Genomic DNA, 23,890 nt, shown 5'->3' with positions numbered 1-23,890 from the left:
CATTCTCTCCCTTTCCTCTCTCAGCTGATAACCCTCCAAATTATCTCCATAACTATGATTCTGTTCCTGTTCTGGTTGCTTAGTTTGTTTTTTAAGATTCAGTTGTTGATAGTTGTGAATTTATTGCCATTTTAATGTTCATAGTTTTGATTTTCTTCTTCTTCTTAAGTAAGTCCCTTTAAAATTTCATGTAATAATGGCTTGGTAATGATGAACTTCTTTACCTTTACCTTGTCTGGGAATTACTTTATCTGCTGTTCTACTCTAAATGATAGCCTTGCTGGATAGAGTAATCTAGGTTGTAGGTCCTTGCTTTTCATCACATTTTCATCACAAGAATACTTCTTGCCAGTGGTTTTTTTTTTTTTTTTTTTTTTTTTGCCTGAAAAGGTTCTTTTGAGATATCAGCTGATAGTCTTATGGGAACTCTTTCGTAGGTAACGCTTTGCCTTTCTCTTGCTCCTTTTAAGATTCTCCCTTTATCTTTAACCTTAGGCATTTTAATTATAATGTGTCTTGGTGTGGTCCTCTTTGGGTCCACTTTGTTTGGGATTTTCTGTACTTCCTGGACTTGTATTTTTTTTTCACTTGGTAGCTCTATTTTTAATTTTTTGACAAGCCTCTATATTGTTTTCTGTAGTTGCTGCACCAATGTACTAGACTTGTGTGTTTTTCCAAAAAAGATTTTATTTATTTATTTTTAGAGATGGGAAGGGAGGGAGAGAGAGAGGGAGAGAAGCATTAATGTGTGGTTGCGTCTTATGCGCCCCGCACTGGGGACCTGGCCTGCAACCCAGGCACGTGCCCTGACTGGGAATCGAACCAGTGACCCTGTGGTTTGCAGGCTGGCACTCAATCCACTGAGTCACACCAGCTAGGGCTGGACTTGTATGTTTATATCTTTTGCCAAATTAGGGGAGTTTTCTTTCTTTATTTTTTCAAATAAGTTTTCAGTTTCTTGTTCCTCTACTTTTCCTTCTGGCATCCCTATGATTTGGATGTTGGCACTTTTGGAGATGTCTCAGATGGCCCATGTACTATCCTCATTTTAAAAAAATCGTTGTTCAAGAACAGCTGTCTCCCTCTTCCTCCCACTACTCCCCTCTTCCAACCTCCTACCCTTGATCCTACCCCACTTTGGCTTTGTCCATGTGTCCTTTATACATGTTCCCTGATGACCTCTCTCCTTCTTTACCACATTCTCTCTCCCCCCTCTCCTTTGATTACTGTCTGTTTTTTCTTTATTTCATTGACTCTGGTTCTATTTTGCTTTCTTGTTTGTTTTGCTGACTAAGTTCCACTTATAGGTGAGCTCATATGGTATTTGTCTTTCACCACTTGGTTTATTGCCCCTAGCATAATGCTCTCCAGTTCCATCCATGCTGTCGGGAAGGGTAGGAACTCCTTCTTTCTTTCAACTGCATAGTATTCCATTGTGTAAATGTACCACAGTTTTTTAAATTCTTTTTTCTTCTTGCTCTTCTGGTTGAATGCTATGTTTTTCTTATGTTCCAAAATCATTGATTTGATTCTCGGCTTCCTCCTCTCCTCTGATGATTCCTTGTAGATTTTTTTTTATTTCACTTAGATTAAACTTTCCATCCTCCTTTATGTTGTTGCCATACCCAGTGAGTTCTCTGAGCATCCCAATCACCAGTGTTTTGAATTCTGCATCTGAAAGGTTGGTCATCTCCTTTTCGATTAGTTCTTTTTCGGGGTTTTTGTTCTGTTCCTTCATTTGGGCCATATTTCATTGTCTTTTCAATTTGGCAGCTTCCCTGTGTTTGTTTCTGTGTGTTAGGTAGAGCTGCTTTGATTCCCTGTCTTAGTAGCATGGCCTATTATAGAAAAGGCACCTGTAAATTGTGTGGTAATTAGGCAATTGCAAGGGCAGGGCAACCCACTTCATTGCTTTGTGGCTCTGTGTGGCCGGAAAGCTCAGAGAGGGGACAGTGCTGCTGCCTGCCTTCTGGAGGTTTGCCTGGCACTCACCCTGTTTCCAGTCACTTCAGCCATTTCCTGTGTGTGACTGGTGCCCTTCCAGCTGTTGGCCTGGTGCTGAATCTCAGAGTGGGTGGATTTGCCTATGTTCTAAGTCCATGTGGGCTCTTTAAATGGAGTTTCTTGAAAACCCAGCATTTCCTCCGCTGCCTCCCCACCACTTTTTTTTTTTTTTTTTTTTTTTTTTTTTACAGCCAGAAGCTATGGGGATTCATCTCCCCAGCACTGGATCCCCAGGGCTGTGAGTTCTGGCCTGGAGCTAGGGTCGTTCGCTCCCAAGGCCAGACTGCACAGTCCAGGGATCCAATGCTTTCTAATTTTTATCCACCATACATGAATGAGGAACCGTCCATTCTGCTGTTGCCGCTGCTTCTCCAAACCACACCACACCGCATCTCTGCACCTCTCTGCCTGTCTCTGCAACTCCTTCCCTCCTACCCTTCTGGATGAATGTCATTTCTTTAAATCCTTGGTTGTCATATTTCCGTATGGCTCGATTTTCTGACAGTTCTGAGTGTCGTTTGTTTTGAGATCTAGTTGTCATTCTCTCTAGGATTGCATGAGGAGGCAAAGTGTGTCTACCTACACCTCCATCTTGACTGGAAGTAGAATATAGTCTTGACTTAGGAACTTATGTTTCTTTATGAACTTATGAACTTTATGTGGACTTATGTTTCTGCTTACACCGATCACATGCCTAAAACTTTCTCTTTCTTTTTCAACTCCAGATATCTTTATTTACTAGATACAGGTTCTTTATGACTGGCTTTCCTGATTCCTCTATCTCAGAATTTGGGGGTTTGTATTGCTATGTGACCTTGAGCAAGAACCTTAATATATTTAAACACAAGATTTTTTTAAAAAATCAATTTTATCACATTTTCTCTTAAAAATTGTTTTATTTGTTTCTGTTGGGAAATGCCCTGCCTGGTTTCAGGGACTGTAGCCCCACTGACAGGCAAGAGGGCCCCGAGGCTGGAGCTAATCAAGGGGGCCTTGGGAAAACAGGCCACTGAGGAGACAAAACCTGTGTCCCTGGCAGAGGCGCAGCCCCTGCCTCCCTCAGATCACCTTGCTTGGCCCTGGAGGATGGCTGGTTAGTAAATGGTGGGAAAGGCCTCTCAATGGAAGGGGCAACCTAAGACAGGCATAGTCACATGGGCCTAAGGGAAAAACTTGGGGGACATGAAAAAAGGGCAAAAGACCCTCACCCTCCAGCTTTGATATGGCCAGAGTCCTCTTTCTATCTGAAGGAAGTCTCCCTATCTCTTGGCAGCTCTGCCTGGCCCACGGGTCTCAGACTTGAAACAATACTAAAGCCAGGTACAGCCATAAACTGGATCAGGAACCTCCCCGGGGGGAAATTAGGACTAGAAATAAGTTCCTTGAAGCATGCTTTGTTCATCCCTCAAAATCTATGATAACTGGCTCATACTGGGAAGGAAATTTACATTATTCATAGACCCTGATCTGAGGCAAATCTCTTGTGTTCCTTCAGTTGTTATCTATGATCTCTGTCTGTTTTCTGTAAACAAAGCCTTTTGACATTGATTGCTGAGCTTCGTTGTATACCCCTGCGCATATGGTTCTCAATAAAAGCTTTTAGACTTGGGGGCTTGGGGCCTTCTCCACTAGAGGGAAGTGCCACTCCTCTCCTCGCAGACTGAGAGAAAAATGTCTGTAATGACTCATTTTGTTCGCCCCCGTCCGTGACAACCCCAGGATGGGCTCTGTGGGATCAGAGCCCCGCCCCCACCTCAGCTGGCCCCAGACAGTGACCCTCAGATCCAGGAGCCCCGCGCTCCCTGCAACATGTTTCTATATATTAGACAATTAATTATTATTATTTACCTGAATAAGCTAATAGTCTTGGAGGACTCTCCATTAGATAGTTTTGATGGTGTAAACATACTTTGGGTTTATGAATCTTTGAGTTGGTAAATACCTTTAAGCCCATATCCTGTGAAGAAAATTATCACCTACTCAGTACATATTTTAAAAAACATATAGGCACATACTTTTTAAAATTGAAATTAATAAACAGCCCAATTAGTTTCATATTAAACTTTTAATGTTTACATCTGTAGAAGGGACATTGGTATACTTATAGAGGTAATTTCATTCTTTTTTTAAAACACTTTCAACAGTAATTATTTTATATATGTGATATATATAAGTACAACAAGGCAATGAATTTCAGTATGTAGAAGAAAAGTTGATTAATAGTCCAAAAAGTTACAGTATTGGCTCTTTGCTCTTAGTAGATCTGCTATTCTTAGTGACCTTGGACAAGTCACTTGACCTCTCTATGTCCCATTACTCTCAACTATGATATGAAGGCATTAAAATAAATAGTTTAAAAAATATATAATATTCTGTAAACCTTAAAGACCCACCATTTACAATATAAGGCACTTACCTGCAGGAAGCTATACATATCTTTTTCGTTCGTATTTGATACTGGGGAATAGATGATTCCATTGACATAGACTTGGTGGCTGACACAGTCACCACTGTCTTCCTCCTGTGGATTCACACTCACAGGGAAACCAGTGAGGTCCTTTACTGGTAACAGGTTATAAACCTGTACAGATGCAAAGGACAAAAGGACACACTTATTTGTGGTTTATTTTTCTTAAGTGCAAGGATGAAAAAAAGAATAACCACCATCAGTCTTTGAGAATCTCCATCGCTTACATATTTTATAGAGAAGATGATCTTGAAAATGTTTAACAATTTTAGGGAAAAAACACTAAAACATTCCCACCTGAGCCAGGATCACAATACTTTGCTACATAGTTCAGAGGTAAACCTTAGGCTCCATACTAGAGTGAAATGTAACTTTATTAAGAGACATTGTACAAAGCTTTAAGATGATAGAATGAAATGATGGTTTTGTCTTTACATTGTGGTTAGCAACTGACTCGGTGTATATATAACAAAGTTAATGGGCATGTTCTAAATAGGTACATGAATAAGTATATATCCTCTATATAGAACAGGATAGTATTTTCTTAGGTGTTATTCATGGGAACAAAATACTCCAGATCTTTACAAATACATAAAACTTTAACTGTAAAACACTGGAAATGATGTTTTCAAGTTAATTGGGAAAGGAAGAATAAGACGGGCATACAAGTGCTGACAGGAACTGTATTATATTCACAGGAGTATGAAACTGATTGATAAGAACAGATTAGCAAAGTGAGAACTGTAGTGAAATTAGACACTTTCTCAAAGACATCTGTCTCTTACTATTCTAGATCTCCCTTCACTGCTAATTTTTTCCAGAGCATATTATATATTATTGTCTTTCTAATTTATGAAAATGTTAGTTCCATGTAAGCATGGATTTTTATCTTTCCAGTAGTTTACTGCTAGATCCCCAGAACTTCAATACACAGTAGGCATACCTAAAACACAGTAGGCGCTAAATAAATATGTGTTGAATGAATGGCTTATGCTATTTGGAGCAAAGTGTTTCATTAGTAAAACACTATCAAAGATTGAGAGGAACTAGTTGGTAATCCAGGTCTACTACTAAATACTTGAAAGCTTCTGCTTAATTATTAATAAGTTAATAGGATTTTATGCCTTTTTATCCACTGGGGCTGTTATAATTAAAAAAAGAAACTTTGAGGACTATAAAATTTTATTATACAAGCATAAAACATCAATGTTATTTTTCTACATATCCTCTTAAAAGGTATTCTTGATTGTGGAGGTGGGGGAGGGGGTATAAGGAGAATAAATGGTAATGGAAAAAATAATAAGAAATAACAAACACAAGTATTCTGACACTTTCAATTAAATTCAACTGGAAGGGCCAAAAAGTAATCCTTCTAATAAGTTTTTCTTTCAGGAAAGTAAAAATATAAATTTCTCTTTGTAAAATTTTGATGGTATAAAACATCAGTAAGAGGTTATTTCAATTGGCATCATATTGAACATCTGAAGATATGAGCAAGTGACTATTAGAACATATTGTTAAGTAGTTTCTTATTGTTCTACTCCAACATACCTTTTTGTTGTCTCTTGTTAACCCAATGTTAAAAGAATTCATTTATTAATGTCATTTATCATTCAATAATTCATTTTTCTTAATTTTTACCTATCAGAGACATTAGATTTTCCATCAGAAATTGTGTTTGCCTTGGGACATCCAGTATTCAACTGATATAATTCAGAGTGCACATGATAGAGCTCAAAACTATTCACTCCCAGGTAAATATAATTGTAATAGATCCTAACCTCCTCAGAAAGGCATTTCTTCTTGCTTGGAGACCCTTACCTGGCCCTTCCTGACCCGAGGCTGAGGGAACTCACCGAGGAGGGGGAGAGCTCGGCCTCAGGCCTCATGAGCAGCACACTTCGGTCCACGGCACGGAGGGCACAGAGGGACTGAGGAGAGGCTGTGACACGCAGGTGGGCGTGTGCGGCGGGCAGACTTTGCGCTGGGTTGAAGCTCAAATCCACCTGTGAAATTAAAGGGAAAGATCAGAAGAACAAATTTCCCAACGTAATCACGTATTCACCAGCATTTTCTGAGTGCTGAGGACATTCGATGAATAATTACTGACTTCACAGTTGTCGGCACCGTGTGAGACCTGAGGCTTTTTGTCCCTTATACTTCATTTTAATTTCCGAGAATTAGTGGAGCCATTATAATGACATCTAATTATCTTGAAAACTTATTAAATTTGACATGCCATGTTTACTTTGGATACATGGTGAAGTGTTTATTAACTGCAAGGTAGAATGCAAATGGTTCTAGTCTAGACGCTCTTGTATTTTTCTTTTGGCTCGTTAGCAGTCTTAAAAACGTGCTTACATATTTCCCAACATTTCATCACAGAAGAAGGGAACAAGGTACTCTGAATCATAGCACATGGTAAGAGATGGTGCGTGAGAATTTTGCACTTGGAGTCAAGTGACATGGTTTCTTAGAGCGACTCTTCCCCTACCTTGCTGAAATCCCCTGGGGAGTTCATTGAACTCCTGTAGTCCCAACACTTACATGAAGAAAATAATTAATAATGACAGTAACTTCTGGTTTAATGTTGAAAAATTTATGGTATGGAGCACCCACCTTGTTGGCCAGACAATTTTCAACCTCATACTTCGCAGAATCCCCAACCACTTCTCCATCGGGTAAAATGGTGTAGATGAGCAATCGAGCAACGGGAGCAATGTCTGATTCCACAGGGAATGACACAGGAAAGTGGCCGTTCACTGGAGCACAGAGACAGTGAGGAAGTGATTAGGGGTTAGACATCTCCCCAGGGCTAAAATGAAAGTTTCTATTGCGCAAAGCCATTTTAGGAGCCTCATCTGGTTAATGATTGTTTGTATTGGTAGGTGTAATAGGTATAATAAACAATATGTAACCAATGAATTGAGCCCCTAAGAACTCTTTATCTTTAAGGACTCTAGCTTTGGGGGAAAGATACCTTACTGAAGCCCCTTTTCCTCTCTTAAATTATGATTTCTCACCCAATTTTAAGTTTTTGCTCATTTACATAAAGTTCTGATGCTATCTAAGGGTACGGACATATCTTCTTGGCTGCCGTTTGATCCAGAACTCACATTAGAAAAGGGAAATAGACCCTGAAGTTGTGAGTTATAATATTAAGAGGTTAACACATTGTATTTATCCTTATATCCTCTCCAATTCCCTAGGAACAAAATATTTTTCTTAAGAGAAACACTTAAGGCGCTTCTTTGGAAGTTATTTTTTGAGTCTACATAGATTCTTTAGAGGCTACATTAACCTCGGTAAATCTACTTATGCTGCTTCTGTGTTGCTATGAAAAAGCAACAGAAGAGTAGTTAACTGATAGTTTTCTTGTAAGTGATACTTTAGACTTTCTTAGAATATAAGAAACCATCAGAAATTTATATTGTTTCATATTTGTTCATGAGGAGAGTCCAACTCAATCAAAGTCTTCATAAATCATAACTATCTTTGAAAAGGAAAAAATGATATACAAATATAAATCAATCAGCACAAAACCTAGGATGTAGAAGGCACTACAAAATTTTACCTTCTCTTCATTGATTAAAATAATTTTGAAATGTCATTTTGTGAAGATGGTCCAAGAATATTTGCAGTTTGAAGATTTGGAATAAGCATGGATTATAAAAACACTACACCTACATTTTAAATAATCTGAACAGAATACACTGAAGGAAGAAATACTGGGTGAAAAAAAGAAACATTGTTTTCTCCTCTCAACTTCTTCCTTCCTGGGGTTAGATGGAAATTGCCTCTCTTTATTCTAAACTACTCCTGGTATTTCCGCAGTGTAAGGCTGAATGTGTCAGAGCGGGGCAGGAATGTGGAATTATGAAAATACTCACTGGCTCCCTGCTCCACAGGCAGCACATGAGTCCCAGTTCGGACAATGCCTCCTTTTGCCATTATCTGCAAAAAAGAAAAAAAAAAAGAAAAACGAAGGCAATGAAAAGGATCTCACCTCAAGTCTTGCCCTCCAAGTGATATGCTTGCTTTCTTGCACCCCTGCGGGCATTAAGTAGGCCTAAAAGAAGTCAAACTTCGAAAAGACAAAGAGACTTTCTAAAGAACTTCATGAATCCTTGCTCCACAGAGAACGTTTGTCTGTGGATGAGTCAATGCAGTGGCCTTCTTCTCACCAGGTAATAGAATGTGAGCTCCTTTAGCTCCTGCAGAACTTGTCCATTCAGAACATAATGTGCTTGGACCGTCTGAGTTTGGCCGCAGGGCATTTCACGAGATAGAGGCTCAAGGTGCACAAAGCTCTTGCTTGGAGAGAATACAAGATCAGCAGTGTGATGAGCTTCTTCGTATTCTCCTGACAGCCAGTGGTAACTGTAACAGGGGCTCTGACCCTTGTGTTTGACCTAATGAATTAGAAAAACAATATTATTTTATAGGTTACATCTCATAGGGAATCAGTGTTCTTACAAAACTGCATTAGTTGGCTGTACTACCTAAACTGGTACCTAGGAATCATTCGCTCACAGTAAAAAGGGACAGAGAAAGCCCCTTCCCCTTTGTTTGTTTATCTTGTATTTCAGGCACGATTTATGCCTTTACCCTGAGGAGGCTCCTTGGGTTGGTATTCATACTTTTGAAGAGGATAAAGGGAGACAACCTTTGCTCTGATTAGCTTGCTCAAAGTTTCTCTGGCCACTTTACTAAAGACACTGGAGCTATGAAACCTCTTTGAGGAGACTAAATAATCTCCAGAAACTGAAGAACTGCATTTCAGAAAATTAGTGCCTCATTTGTGATGAGTTTCTCATAATAGGTATGATGAGGAAATGTAATATTGCAACCTTAGGGGTCAGAGAATACCTTCTGTAAATAGTACTGGCTCAAAAGTTGAGTTGGTCAATTGGTTGAAGTCCACTTCTCCTGAGCTGGCTTAGGCTGATCTTTTTAATGCTTCCTGTGATTCTGGATTTTTGAGTTTCATTAAGCACTGTTTGGGTTGTATTTCAATTTTTCTCCATGGAAAATTGTTTGTTAGTTTTTTTTCAGGCTTCCTCTACCTTCATCTTCACTTTCCCGAGTGGCATGAACAAATTATTGTGTCAGCAAACTACAGCGTTCATATATCAATGTATGTTCTAGTGATAACATGTAAATGCTCATCAAAAAGAGTGAGCATTTAAAAATAATATTTTCATTTCTCAGGACTAGCATAGTGCCTAGCACATAAAAAGTATTCAAGATACTTCTTGATGGAATAAGTGAGTATATATTCAATTTTCAGTTATTAGAAGTATAGGCCCTTATGTCAACTAGTTAAAGGTTAATCAATAAAATATATTATTTATCCTTTTTTATATTTATATGTAGAATTATAAGAGGCAGGGTTTTCATCACTATTATTATGTAATGTCTATGGTGCAGCCATATATCTATAAATGTATATCTATACCTCCATTGATGAATAGAGGAATAGGCACTAAACAAATTCATTTTATTAGAAATATTTGAGTGCATCCTATATGTTGAACATAGTTCCAAGCATTGAGACTATAGCAGTAAACAAAGCAAATTATATGGGTATGGACAGAGTCTGGAGAATATTAGACTAGTAGGGCAAAAATAAAGTAAGAACAATAATTTATGGAGTGTCTATATTTAAAACTAAATGCTAATGATGTTAAAAATGGGCTTTTACTGTAATAATACTTAGCAGTTCAAGGGGGCTTACTAGGTGCTCTAATATGTACTGTCTTTTATCGGTACTAATATTGCACCCATTTTACAGATAAGAAACTGAATTATAGAGGTTTTTAGTTATTTGCTCTTGAAAAGAGTTGAGCCAAGATTTTAATGTAATTTATTTGATTGTGGAACCTATACCTTTAAAACAGTTGTGAAAAACACACAACATAATAGTGCCACTTTAACCGTTTTAAGTCTACAGTTTGGCAGTGTTAAGTTGTGTGCAACGGATTTTCAGAATTTTTTCATCTTGCAAAATTAAAACTCTCTAGCCATTAAACAACAATCCTCATTTTTCCTTCTTTCCATCCCCAGGTAGCCACCATTCTACTTTCTATTTCTATAACTTCAACTACTTTAGATACTTCATGTAACTGGAATCATAGAGTATTTGTTTTTTTGTGACTACATACTTCATGTAGCACAATGCTGTCAGGGTTCATCCACGTTATAGCATGTGACAGGATTTCCTTCTTTTTTAAGGCTGAATACTCTTCCATTATATGTATATACCACAATTTGTTTATCCATTCATTTGTTCACAGATACTTGGGTTGCTTTCACTTCACGGCTATTATGAATAGTGCTGCCATGAACATGGGTGTGCAAATTTGTCCTTGAGGTCCTCCTTTCAATTCTTTTGGCTATATTCCCAGAATTGGGATTACTGGATCATACGGTAGTTCTGTTTTCAATTTTTTTAAGAACTGGCATACTGTTTTCCATAGCATTTGAACTATTTTATATTTCCAGCAACAGTATGCAAGAACTCACACTTTTATCCACAAAGCTATACTGCCTCCTTTTTAATAAACTTTTTTTTTCACTCTGCTCTCCTGGTTTGCCTCTTGAGCTCTTCATTTTCTGCCTTCCTTTTAAGTGAAGGTGCTCTGCAGGGTTCTGTCCTTGTAATAAACTTTTTAAAGTTGACCTTGAATTGGTTTCTAGTTTCTAGGGTTTTTTTTCTCCTTTCCAGAGAGCTAAACACAACTTGGGAATTTCATCACTTTTAGTTTGCAAACATTTCCCAAGGCTACCTCATGTTTTTGGTACCTTCTTTGCAAGCTTACCCTGACAGAGAGGGAGGAATCTTTAATGTTGGTGGTGTTGATGGAGAACTGCACCAGGCCATGCTCATCAGTGGTAGCATTGGAGTAATAGTTAGCAGCATTTGCTGAGATGAAGATGAGTTCATTTGGCATGGGGACACCCTTCCCATCCACTAGGCGCACCTGAAGGTTAAAAACTGTGGATCAGTTATATGGCTAATCCTCAATAGGCACTAAACAAATTCACTTTATTAGAAATATTTATTGAGTGCATACTGTATGTTGAACATGGTTCCAAGCATTGAGACTACAGCAGTAAACAAAGTTCCTTCCACCATAGAACTCACAGTTAGTAAGAGACAGATGTTAAATAAATGCATAAATAATATACACTTATTTAGTAGCAATCAGTCCTAAGAAGAAAAATAAAGCAGTGTTGTATGGGGCCAGGTGGATACTTGAAATATTGGGGGGGGGGCACTCTGTAAAGCTATGCTGTATATCTGAAACTAATACAAAGTAATATTGAATGTAAACTGAAATTAAAAAAAATAAAACAGTGTAAAAAGGTAGAGAGTGATGGAGATCATAATAGGGTGAACTGAAAAATGTGTTCTGTGGATATTTTGGAAATGCTGTGTATCATATAGCTCTTGGAGAGTCACAGAGCACAGGAGTCATAAAGTAATGAAAAATTTTAACTCACTACCAAATTTAATTGCGCCCCTCTTGTTGTGTGGCAGACAACTAACTCTCTATGGATTAGTGTCCTGAAGTATAAAAAGTGCACAAGTGAGCAATCAGGACATTTTCTGGTGTGCTTTTCTAGTTGTTTTAGGTACAGTATCTGCTTCTCAACCTAGATTTTCAATCTTTTGGAAGTAAGGCAGATTTTATAAGGCTCTTCATGTGAAAAATGTAAAACTGAGAAGCACACAGTATTAATAAAAACTTAAAACCACATTACTGCTGGTATTAAACTCAGCAGATGAGTAGTCTAGTTCGGACCATGAAGATGGTGATTCTTTTTCAGGTTAAGCTACTTATTACACTAGAAAGAAGCACAGTGGCCGACTGGGATCAGTGTTTGTAACTGATTAACAGAATCTAAGTTTGTCACTGAGCTATTAGCGGCCTGTACAAAGATAAGGATAAGCACAAAGTTCTGACTTTTTCTCTTTTGATGAGTCTTAGGATGAATGGTATAGTTACTTAGCAGGAATAAAATATCAAAAAGGTACAATGTACCTCTGAGGAATTTAAAAACATGGGCTACACTTTCACTTTAGGATGTGACCAAAGTTTCTGAATGTGTTTGCTGTCATACCATAATCAAGACATTCTAAAATGTATTTCACCACTCCTTTGTTGAGTCTAGTCCCTCTGTCTTTTACACCTTCCACAAATGAAATCTCATGGCATTTCCATTAAGAATATAATGCAGAGTAATTGTACACTGAGATACCTACAGCTGTTGTCTCAGACTTCTAGAGTCAGAAAGTTCCATTTGCACATCTGTTTATAATAGAAAAATAACAATAAAAGATTTTTTGTAGATCTGTGAGAAAATTTATATTTTTAAAAGCCAGGTACCTTAAATAACAGTATTTTACCCTTGTGTACTGTTTGTTTTTTTTTAAATACTTGCTATAATAAAAAAGTATTATAAATATAATATCTATGAAAGAAATACTAGGTATGGTAGAATCTTGTATACTTCAAAATAAAACAAAATCAACTCACTCATTTCCATATGAAGTTAGTGTTGGAAGATAATGTATGTGGCCACCATGAATTTTGAGATTTTTGTGAGAAAATACCATAAAAATATATGATTGCCTGGTAAATTGTGGAAAGGAGATGCAATAACATCACACAATGATGTTCAAAAAGTGAAAAAAATTTTTTCTAAGTTGATAGTGCTCTAGAATGGATATCATATACAAATTTACACAGAAACAGATTTATTTTTATGTGGTTTTATACCTTTGCTTGTATTAATAAACAGGCAACAATAACCAGGTATAGTTTTAGCAGAATATGTTGTGCTTATTAAGTGATGATACACATATTGATTTGTGAATGGAAAAATACTCCACCTGTCCAAAGAAGGGGATCCCTTGTCTAAAGCATGAGTCCACTTTCACAAATGAGAGTTTGGTTATGGTTCTTGTTATTTCACTAGATGCTTTTCCAGTTAACTCCACCTCTGGAAAAAAAGGAGAAAAAAATAAGTTTTTTAGAAGGATGATCATCCCTGAACTTCTTATACTACCTCTCCCCATTCAATTCATACTTTGGCAAAGGGGATGATGAATTAGTGTCCATTGTCTTTTCTCGCACACACACGTGGGACACAAACCTGTTCCTTCTTCTTTGATCTTGGCTTCCACTTCAAGTTCCATGTTATACCCTTCTCTCTTCAACTGGAAGGCATTGGTTTTTACTTTCTGAGAGAAGCAGCCCTCACTGTTTAGCTAGGAGCAGGTAAAATAGAACAAAAGAACATAATACTAGACATATCAGTGTTCAGTTAATCTGGTGGTATTTTGGTGGGTGGCGGTAACAACATAACCTACGTGTTTCCTATAAGAACACAGTACCTATTCTCTAGGGATTGGGAATTATTACATTTCACAACAGTGTCTGGTCTATAATTGACAGGTATATTCCTTAGTACTTCAGTGAACAGGCTAGAAATGTCCTAAAATTTTGGGGGTAATCTTACTATAACAGGCAGATAACCCTTCATCGAAGTCTGACTGCTTCCACAGTGTACAACTATGGCTGGAAAGTGGCCACCCATCTGGGGACTGTGTTTGCTACCTTTCTGACACCTACATGATGCCAGATGGCAAGTTTTTGCTCACAGAATGAAACCGACACTCTTCCCAGTCAAGGTGGTTAAGAGGTATATGTTTTTTTCTCCTCTCATACAAGTGGATGCCAGAGATGGCTTGGATGCCAGGTATTGGAGTTGGCTTAGCTTCCACCATTCTGTGTGGTTGGTGCACCAAAAACATCCATAATGGACAATTATAAGCAATAAATAATTCCTATTGTGGTAATTCACTTATTTTTTTTAACTATTACACATAGCATAGGATTCTTTTATGAATTTCTCTCTTCCTGAGTTAGCCCCATGTTGTAACTCACTGCTTACTAACAATACCTGAGTTGTTAGTTCCTAGAAGCGTTTTCCACCTACCTTCTGACTGAATTTCTCACAGAGAGCCTGTGACTCTCCACCATAGCAGCTAGACGGATTACTATACTTTCTGCACACGCTCACAGTCACATGTCCTGGGACTGGCTTCCCATATAGGTATCTGTCATAAGAACATTGCCAAATGAATCAAAGCAGACATTGAACATCCACATTTTCTATGTATTTATATTTCCTCTTTTAGCTGCAATATATTTACTCCCTGAACTTCCCTCTCATTTGCACTTCCCTCCAGTTTGTACTTCCCATCTTCCCATCAAACAGTGCTGAGCACAGTTAAGTCATGACCCTTCTCTTCTAGAATTCTCCGGTCTTTTTTTAACAAGTTTTTTTTTCTTAATTTTTAATTTTCAGTTTCATCTTTAAAAACTACCTTTTATATTACCAAAGTGCCACCTGTTCTTACAGGAAAAACCAACATCAATAAAACAAAACAGAAGAAACAAACACACTCAAATCTATTTAGGACTACAAACTATTAATATGATCACTTCTCTTCTTCCATCGTACTCTCTCCACGTGTAGCTATTTTTGTTCATATAGATATTTACTTGCTTATATTTTACCAGAAAAATGAGATTGTGCCCTAAATATATCATTGATAATTGCTGTGTTTTCCAAAGTATTTTTTGCCCTTATTTAAAATTTCCTCTATATCTCTATTTGCAAGAGTATCGGCTCACTGGGTATGTGGGACCAGGAACTTGGTGGCCATTACTCTGAGACAGTGCTAAGGCAGGATCCCAGTTGAATAGTGAGTGCATTACGTAAGCAGGACTGGTTACATCACTGTCTGTTCCTTCTGCTAGTGCTGCTGCTGGGCTACTGGAAATGGGAACATAAGCTCCTGGGAACATAAATTTTCAAAGTTGGAAAGGATCATCCTGAGAGAGGTATGTAACATGCATGCCTTAGGCAGTCTGATGAGTTAGATGAGATTTCTGTATGTCTACATCAACAAATTCTGAATCTAAGTTATTTTTACACCATGTGTGCAGGGTCAGATAAGTAATCTGTAGGTGATAGAATTTCCTCCGTAATCTAATGAAAGGAAAGCCAGTACCCTTGGATATTATCCTATTTGTGTGTGCATGCACGTGTGCGCGTACGTGCAGCTTTGTTACTTTCAGAATCCTAGGAGCATAGTCTCTCTAGGAACTACTGCCTATGCCATGAGTTGTAATAATGCTGATAAGACTATGAAAGAAAATAAGAAGGAAAAAATAGGAGAACAATAGTAGAGGAAAGTTCTCAAGATGGGAAAGTCCTCAAAGCTCACATGTATTTCAAAGATTTGTGCTTCCACTGCTCCTAGAACAACTAACTAGCAAAAATATCCCAAATGCTGAGTCTTTTAAAAATAATTCCCCTCCAAAGATTAAAAAAAGTATAAACTCACAGGCCACACACCGACACATTCACCACTTCTTCTAAGATCGTGATTATCTTTGGCATTGTTACTTGCACTTCAAACTTAGGAAGCACTGTTGATTGGAGATACGGAAGTTTGTGATTAGTTTTCAAATTTGGGGTAATTAGTATTTTCACATTATCTGTAATAATTTGCTAATAATATTTTAGATGACTGAACAGGCAGCTCTTTTCTCTAATATTTCTGTCTTTTTCTCCAATGGAGGCTGCTTGAAGGACTACGACAGATCACTGTAACTTTAATGAACTAGCAAAAATTCCACTAAAAAAGGATGGTATACATTTTTTTGAGGTTAAAAATTGCTATAAAAATAACTAAGTTATAGGAAGTCCTATTCACAAATCATTGTCTTCCTTGGAGTTTGGTATATAATTGGTTTAACTCCAAGCCCCGTCTCACTCAGGGGAAGTTAAAAGACTCCAAATAAACTCAAATTCTAGGCTCTGGAAATTTAAATATGAAGAAAAATGTTCCGTGACTTTCCACAGTCCATACCAAATTCCTCCACGGTGAAGAGGTGCTCTGTCGTTTTGCCTGATTCCTTCCGTACCACCACCTTGTAGGGGCCCTGAACCGGCTCTGATGAGAGGGGGAAAGCCAGCTGCGTGAGGCCGCTCTCTAGCTTGAGTTTCTGCCATTGTGCGATGTGATTTCCTTTGGGGTCCTATAGATACAATAACTGAAACTTCCAAAACAGCTTAGAACGTGAGAGACCATGAAAGATATCTATGAAAACTGTTATCCATAAAGAGGGAAATGGGGTGGTAATAGTGAGAGGAGAGGGGGAGATGAGTTAGAATCACCTGAGCTATGAGTTTGAAGGCTTCTCCCCTAATGACAAGTTTTTGGGATATTGTAAAAAGAATCTCTCAAATAAGAACATTTTCCCTAAATTTATTACTTTACACATAATTATGGAATGTTTCATTTTGCTTACCTCAATGTATACTAGTGGAATCTGAAAGACAAAAGAGAAAGGGAGGAGTTCAGAATTGTTCACAAATATTCTCATTTTTGATTTCTAAGCAAGACAGTTTTATATAAAGTAAATTTACCTGTCATAAAACACACAAAAATTACAGGTTAAGTTTTACAGAACTTTTAATTAATCATCAGAAACAGTTAATAAGCAATGATAAGAACTTTATAGGTTATATTAATTAGGAATGGGATTTACTAACATTACTTAAATGTGCCTACCATCCCAGCAAAGAACACTCTTTTGTCCTGAAGTTCTATAGACTGAGAAATAAAATACTAACAGAACTATAAGTAACCATGTTCAGACCTAAATATTAAGATGGGTAGTTCTAAGAATAATGAGGGACGGAAAAGCTCCTCTGTGATCAATGATTATTCATTACTAAAAAGTAATACTTACTAAGTGCCCACTATGTGCTGTGTGTCATTCTCAGTTCTGGGAATATAGCCATGTGCAAAAGAACAATATATCTGCTTTCAGAGAGCTTACTTTCTAATAAAGAATCAACATAAGAGACATGCACCTATATGCATAGATGTACATGTAGTTCAGATTTACATTATATATATATGTATCTGATATGTCTGTATACTTGAAATCCATACCTACATCTTTATCTTTATCTGTATTTACACCTATCAGATAGTGGTATGGATCAGGATATAAAAATAAAACAGGGTTAAGCTGATAGAGTGATGGACAAAGTTTTAATTTTAGATAGAGAAGTGAAAGTAAAAACCTAGACCAGTTTCAAGGCTTGTTGGCCAGGAAGAGGTTGTAGCATGCAGATGGAAAGAAATAGTCTGGACACATTTTAAGTTAACATGATTTTCTGATCAAGTAGGATTATGCCATGACCTTTTGTTTTAGGGACTGGAAGAAAAAAATGCAGAAGAATAGATTTGGGAAGGAAAAATTAAGACTTTGGTTTGATGTCTTCATTAAAATTAAAACAGCTATTTTTCATCATAAATAGCAAGTGTTAATCATAAGGAAAAACATTGACTTCATTCATCTTCTTTTTTAAAATAGGTTTTGGTAGGCATGTTTGGCAAAATTCTAAATCTTTGAGAACTTATTTGAGCTTTATTTATTTGAGGATTTTGGTGTGTGTTATTTAATACATCTTTCTAATTCACATAATTGAGAACTTTCTAAAGAGTAAGTTTAATTGGGTGACAATTGCCTAAGTATCAATACCAAGACAGACAGACTTCACTCTTCTCTTGACCAAGGATACTGTTTAAAATAAGGATCTTACATTCCTGAAACACCATATGAATATACATATATTCATTGCTATATGTAAAAATACTATATATATATTCATAGCAGCACTATTTATTTTAGATAAAATTTGGAAACAGCCTAAGTGTCCATCAGTGGATGAGTGGATAAAAATAGCTGTGGTACACAATGGAATTTATACAATGGAATACTATGCAGCAGTAAAGAACAGGTAACTCTTATATTTTGCAACAGCATGGATGGACTTGGAGAAAATTATCCAAAGTGAATTAAACCAGTCAGTGAAAGAAAAATACCACATGATCTCACTTATATGTGGAATCTGATGAACACAATAAACTAACAAACAAGATAGTAACAGAAACTTAGACACATAGAATGGACTGATAGCTGCTGGAAAGGAGGGGTGGGGAAGTGGGATGAAAGATGGTGAAAGGACTGACCAAAGAACATTTACGCACAACTCATGGACATGGACAACAGTGTGGGGATTGGCTGGGGTGGAAAGGGCGTGGGGTTCGGTGAGGGAAGGAAGGGGGAGGAAAGTGGGAACAACTTTACTAGCTTAAACAATAATAAAGAATAACAAAATTAAAGCAATAAAATAAAGATCTTACATTATTGTAATGCCAGAAATTACTGTTATTGACACCAGATTCTTTGTCTCCCTGCTCCTCCCCCAATACCAAAAACAGGTTCCTAGCCAGTTTACACACATAATAATGATTGTGTGTAGATATTAGGAGACTTACCAACTCATTCAAGGGGTGAAAATTTTCATCCAATGAGACAACACGAAACTTGACTGAAACAGAAATATTTTCCATCAGTCTCTGAAATCTTAAACCAGGTTTATAGGCTGATAAAAAAAAGTTATTAAGAAGCCAGAATTATAGGGTTTTAGACTGGGGAATAAGTAGGAGAGGATCTTTCCTTTTTGAGGTTGCCCTGACCGTAGGCCTCTTTGTACCTTCCTGCCCTGGTGTGTAGATGGGTTTGTCTGTCTGGACAAAGACCAGGCTCTCTTGGTTTTTAACCATCACTGTGGTTCGTCTCCTGAATTCTTGGGTTGCTCCTTTCACTTGGACGGTGAGAAACATTACCTCTTCATTGGATGAAGACCTTGGAACCTGAAATACAGAAGAGATCTTGAGAGCTCATTCAATCTTCCATGTTTCCTTCCCCATCCCTTTTCCAAGGTCTCCTCCCTAGAGATCTTGCATCTTGTACTTAACTTCACTCCCTCATTCTTATCACAGAAAATTGGTATGGACAGAGATTACTCCTGTCATTCTATAAGTAGGGAGACAGAACACAAGATGGAGGAAAACACATCAGTAAGAAATGTCATCAATGGGTGCCACATCACCTTGCATATCAGCCAATACAGTCTTCATTCAATTATACACTGAATTTTATGAAGTTTTTGTTCTGTACTTAAAGGGCATTGTAGGAGCAATTTAAGGCTATGAGAAAGAAAACTACAATATTTTATTGCTATGGGTTGTAAGCATTTTACATATGGGCAATACTGAGGAATTATTGGATATTTGCTCATGGTAATTTCTACATCTTTCACTTTTAGTAAGAGTGTGGCATAATATATTCCTGTCAGCCCGCTACTAGGGGCTTATGTTCAGTATTGGGCTAGTTTGTTTATTACTATTTTTTCCCCTAAATTTTAAGAAGAGTTCACATTTTCCCTTTGTCTAGTGCATACTGCTTTTTTCCCCTAATAGGAATTTTCTTTGATCATTAAGTTAATTTTTCATATGCTTATAAATATTTGCCTCCCACAGTTGGAAATTCCTGCATTGCTTCTTAATTTCTACTACATTAGATTTCTTTCTGAAGTCCTTGCCAGCTTCTAAAACCTTATCTTCACTGAATTCTAGATCCCTATGGCCCTGAACTGAATTGTGGATCCCTATGGCCCTAACCAATAGGACCAAGTATAATTAAGTCAAACATTCATACTCACAGTGAAAGAGACACAGTGGAATAAGTCCTTCTCTGCCACCACATCAGTGAAGAGGCTCCTGTTCTCCCTGAGAGACTCCAAGGAAGCACTTACAGTCACGGTCTCATTCAGGTGGCTCAGAATGAGACAGCTCTTCTCAGGGGTCTCAGTGTGGAGTAGAGAGGGGACCAGCACCATGTACTGCCTGGAAATAGGGAGTCCAGTTAGAAGACAGTATATGAGGAGAGGCATTGTTACCAGCAGCACTATCTTCTATAAAAATTATTCATACTATCATTAGTTCTATATCAAGAGAAAATATATCAATAACCATGAAATTAATCTTTGCTGCTGAATGTCATGTGTGAAAATTATTCCTCTGTCATCACCAGTGTCAGAAGAGTGAACATTTTGCTTGAAGTGAGACTTATATAGCTTAAAATTTGCAGGTGTACCTTACTTTAAGAAACCCCAAAATGTAAGTACCTGAATTCAAAATAAAAATATGCTAATTATATGTAGTCATGTTGTAAATCTATTTTACATTGGGGTTGCTGTAAAAAGCAAGCAAACTCTCAGGTGAGACACTGAAAATCTAATCAATTTATAGAACTTTTATTGAATATCTATATCTCTATTTAATCTATATCACACACACACACACACACACACACACACACACACTCAACAACTCTGAGAAAAATGGTATGGCAAGCACCTACTTTCCACTTTACAGATGTGGAATTTGAGACTGAAAGCAAGTAAGTCATTGGTTTAAATTATCAGTTGTGATAAACAACAAATGAAATCTTAGTGTGTTACCTAACCCTGTATGTTTGCATTTTAAATATTTGCTTTTCAACTCCTGGCTAGACAATGGCTTCATTCAAAAATGATCTTCTAGTGATTGAATTTTGGGTCTTGGTAACTCATTAGAAAAATGGAAACATTTCCAATACCCTTTTATATACTTTTACTGATGTAATTTTCAAACATTTTTATTGAGTTTATTGGGGTGCTTTTGGTTAACAAAACCATACAGGTTTCAAGTGTACAACTCAACAAGACATCTGCCATTGCATCGTACACCCATTGCCCAAAGTGAGGTCCCTTCCCATCCCCATTTATCCCCCTTTTGTCCTCTTCTACATCCCTCCAGCTCCCTTCCCTCTGGCTGGTTGGGGCATGTAAGAGGCAACTGATTGATGTTTCTGTCCCTCTCTTCCTCCCTCCCTTCCCCTCTTTCTAAAAATAAAAAAATAAAATCTTTTAAAAAATTGATGTGACCATAAAGTTGCAAATGTTGAACATTTTCTCCTGGTTTCAGTTATTTTCAAAAGTCTGATTCACATACAACTGATCAAAACAAAATAAATGCATTGCAAATTATAATACATACATATTAGATATAAAATCAAAATACTTTCAAAGCACATCTTTAATGGAATGATGCACTTTTTAATATATTAATGGATGGATATTCCCCATTAAGAGAACCAAACAAGGTCTATCATGATATTTTTGCTCTGTGTAGATGTTAAGTGTCATGAAAAATTATTCACATGAAATTAAGTGACAGATAAAACAATTATGTCCTAGTTTATGTGCCAGAAATCATCCAGTGCTCTATTGTCAAGAATTGGTTCTAATCAACTATTAGCTGTTATTTTCTTTAGATGTTTCTTCAATTTTTTTGAAACAAAAATTTATCACTACAAAATTTGCAAAAGGATTCTCTCCCCTGTCTCTAGAATCCATTGCTTTCTCAACGTCAATATCAACATCAGTATTTCGAATTGTTCCTTTCTTTGGCACCCTGATGATATTTATACTCCAGACAGTGATCCATGGTAACATTTGATCAAAGGAGAAGTTTTTCTTTCTCTTATAAAGTGGAAGACAGGCAATTAAGAAAGGGGAGGTAGGAAAGGATTAATACCATGGTCTCAAGCAGATCAATATGAATGTGAGAATCTGAAAATTGATTCCTTTAAAAGTATCCATTTTTAGTGCCCCTCAGAAAGTCTTAGTATATTCTCAGATAACTTAGAGATTCAGAGATCCAGAGAACTGAAGGAAAATGGTTAAGAATATTAAAGAATGAATAAACCAGATTTATGAAATCTCATCATTGGAAGAGGTCTTAGAGGTAAGAAGAGAATTTCCTAAGGAAGATGAACGATATAATGGAGATCTGAAATAAAAGAAAAGATTCTTTTTCTTAACTCTTAAAAGTGTATTTTAATAAACCAAGCAAGAATTTAAAACAGATATATAAGTGGCTACTCTGCAGAATATTTCATTTCAAAGCAGAAAAAAAGTAAGTAAAAAGCTCTTTAAGTTCATGCTCTATGGGAAACTTACGGTTGTCCAGAGACTGATGCATCTGTAGAGAGGAAGACCAGAAGAAGGAGAATAAGACTTGGATGGATTTTGTTCTTCTCCATGCTGCAGGGAGAAGCAGCCCGAGGAGACCAAACTGTATTACATGCGACTTCCTGCAGTTGGTCTGGTACCAAGCATTCCTCAGAGCAACCGGGCTTTATGCTGCTCTCTGAGCAAACAGGAAGTTCCACCCACACCAGGTGTCTAAACAAAGTAGAGTTCTGAACATTCTCTGGAAGGGGCATTGCTCTCAAGGGCCTAATTACGGTCAAGGTTAATTCCTGGCAGGCTAAATCTGTCAGGCTAAATAGAATTCCTGGAGGGATAAAATCCACATTCCTGTAAGTGCTCACTTTCTCTGGGTTTTACTATAAAGTAGCTAATTGGCTTTTAAACCCTTTCTCTCTCTTACTTCTGCTTCCACTTCCCTATGGCACATTTTATGGCTTTCTTTACATATTTTGCATGAATAGTTGGTAAGGGATGCTACAATTTAAACAATACTGGCCAGGTTCAAAATAGATATTTTACTGCAAGTCAGTGAGCCTGCAAGTCCTCCATAATATATGCTTACCTTAAATGTTGAAGTGGTTTCAGAATTCAATAGTCTTTTATGGAAAAGATACTGGACTAAGCTAATAAGTTTTTCCGTTCACCTTAGGGATATTACTGGATTGCAGATGAAGGGCCAGTCCCTGGAAGAATGGTAATAGAAAATATTTTCTTTTAGTGAAAAGATGGAAAGAGAAATAGTGGATCTTGATGACAAGCTTTGACCTACTGTGCCTAACAAAGATCCCAGTTACCTTTGCCATCTACTATAGAAATTTTGTTACTGACTTCTAAACATGCTGCTCCTTACCAGTCTTTAATTATATAAACTATTGCATCTATCTAATCCATCCATTTGTTTATCCAACTATTGGGCTTATTTTATTTCATTTTAAAAATATTTTATTTATTTAGTTTTAGAGAGAGGGGAAAGGAAGGAGAGAAACATGGGTCGGTAGCCTCTTGCACACCCTCCAACTGGGGACCTGGCCTGCAACCCAGGCATGTGCACTGCCTAGGAATCGAACAGGCAACCTTTTGGGCCGCAGGCCAGCACTCAACCCATTGAGCCACATCGGCCAGGTTTTTTAAATAAGTATTTCTGAGCTTAGTAGGGCTAGGTATCTTGTAAAATCATGGAGATATTATGGTGAATTGGTACAATTATATAGGTGAGAGATGAGGGTATTTTGAAGTAAGGTATTCATAGTAAATTTGAAAAGAGGTTGACAGATATATATCATATTTAAAAAGTAAAATTATAGTTACAATGCATAGATGAATGTGGTGGAAAAAGGAGAATATGCTTTTCAATTTTCCTGGCTGTTCATTGAG

General features: G+C 37.2%; 1 protein-coding gene across 1 annotated transcript in view; it reads right to left on the bottom strand.

Annotated features, from left to right (window-relative positions):
- Positions 1-22,658, bottom strand: part of LOC129085027 (alpha-2-macroglobulin-like) — a 41,797-nt gene extending 19,139 nt beyond the window's left edge. The window contains exons 1-17 of the mRNA XM_054591441.1: positions 22,484-22,658; positions 20,141-20,324; positions 19,130-19,289; positions 18,912-18,964; positions 16,867-16,887; positions 16,425-16,593; positions 15,897-15,981; positions 14,480-14,600; positions 13,634-13,748; positions 13,371-13,480; positions 11,293-11,454; positions 8,656-8,883; positions 8,362-8,425; positions 7,091-7,233; positions 6,328-6,477; positions 4,421-4,585; positions 3,853-3,961 (exon numbers count right to left, since the gene is read on the bottom strand). Coding sequence (XP_054447416.1) covers positions 3,853-3,961; positions 4,421-4,585; positions 6,328-6,477; positions 7,091-7,233; positions 8,362-8,425; positions 8,656-8,883; positions 11,293-11,454; positions 13,371-13,480; positions 13,634-13,748; positions 14,480-14,600; positions 15,897-15,981; positions 16,425-16,593; positions 16,867-16,887; positions 18,912-18,964; positions 19,130-19,289; positions 20,141-20,324; positions 22,484-22,566 — 2,122 coding nt within the window. The 5' untranslated portion in view covers positions 22,567-22,658. The remainder of the gene's footprint in view (positions 1-3,852; positions 3,962-4,420; positions 4,586-6,327; positions 6,478-7,090; positions 7,234-8,361; positions 8,426-8,655; positions 8,884-11,292; positions 11,455-13,370; positions 13,481-13,633; positions 13,749-14,479; positions 14,601-15,896; positions 15,982-16,424; positions 16,594-16,866; positions 16,888-18,911; positions 18,965-19,129; positions 19,290-20,140; positions 20,325-22,483) is intronic.
- Between the last annotated feature and the right edge of the window lie 1,232 nt (positions 22,659-23,890).

This window comes from Pteronotus mesoamericanus, unplaced genomic scaffold (genome assembly GCF_021234165.1).
Source record: "Pteronotus mesoamericanus isolate MK-2021 breed Mesoamerican mustached bat unplaced genomic scaffold, CSHL_Meso_final scaffold_21, whole genome shotgun sequence".
Taxonomy (NCBI): domain Eukaryota; kingdom Metazoa; phylum Chordata; class Mammalia; order Chiroptera; family Mormoopidae; genus Pteronotus; species Pteronotus mesoamericanus.
This window is presented reverse-complemented; position numbering and strand designations above follow the sequence as displayed.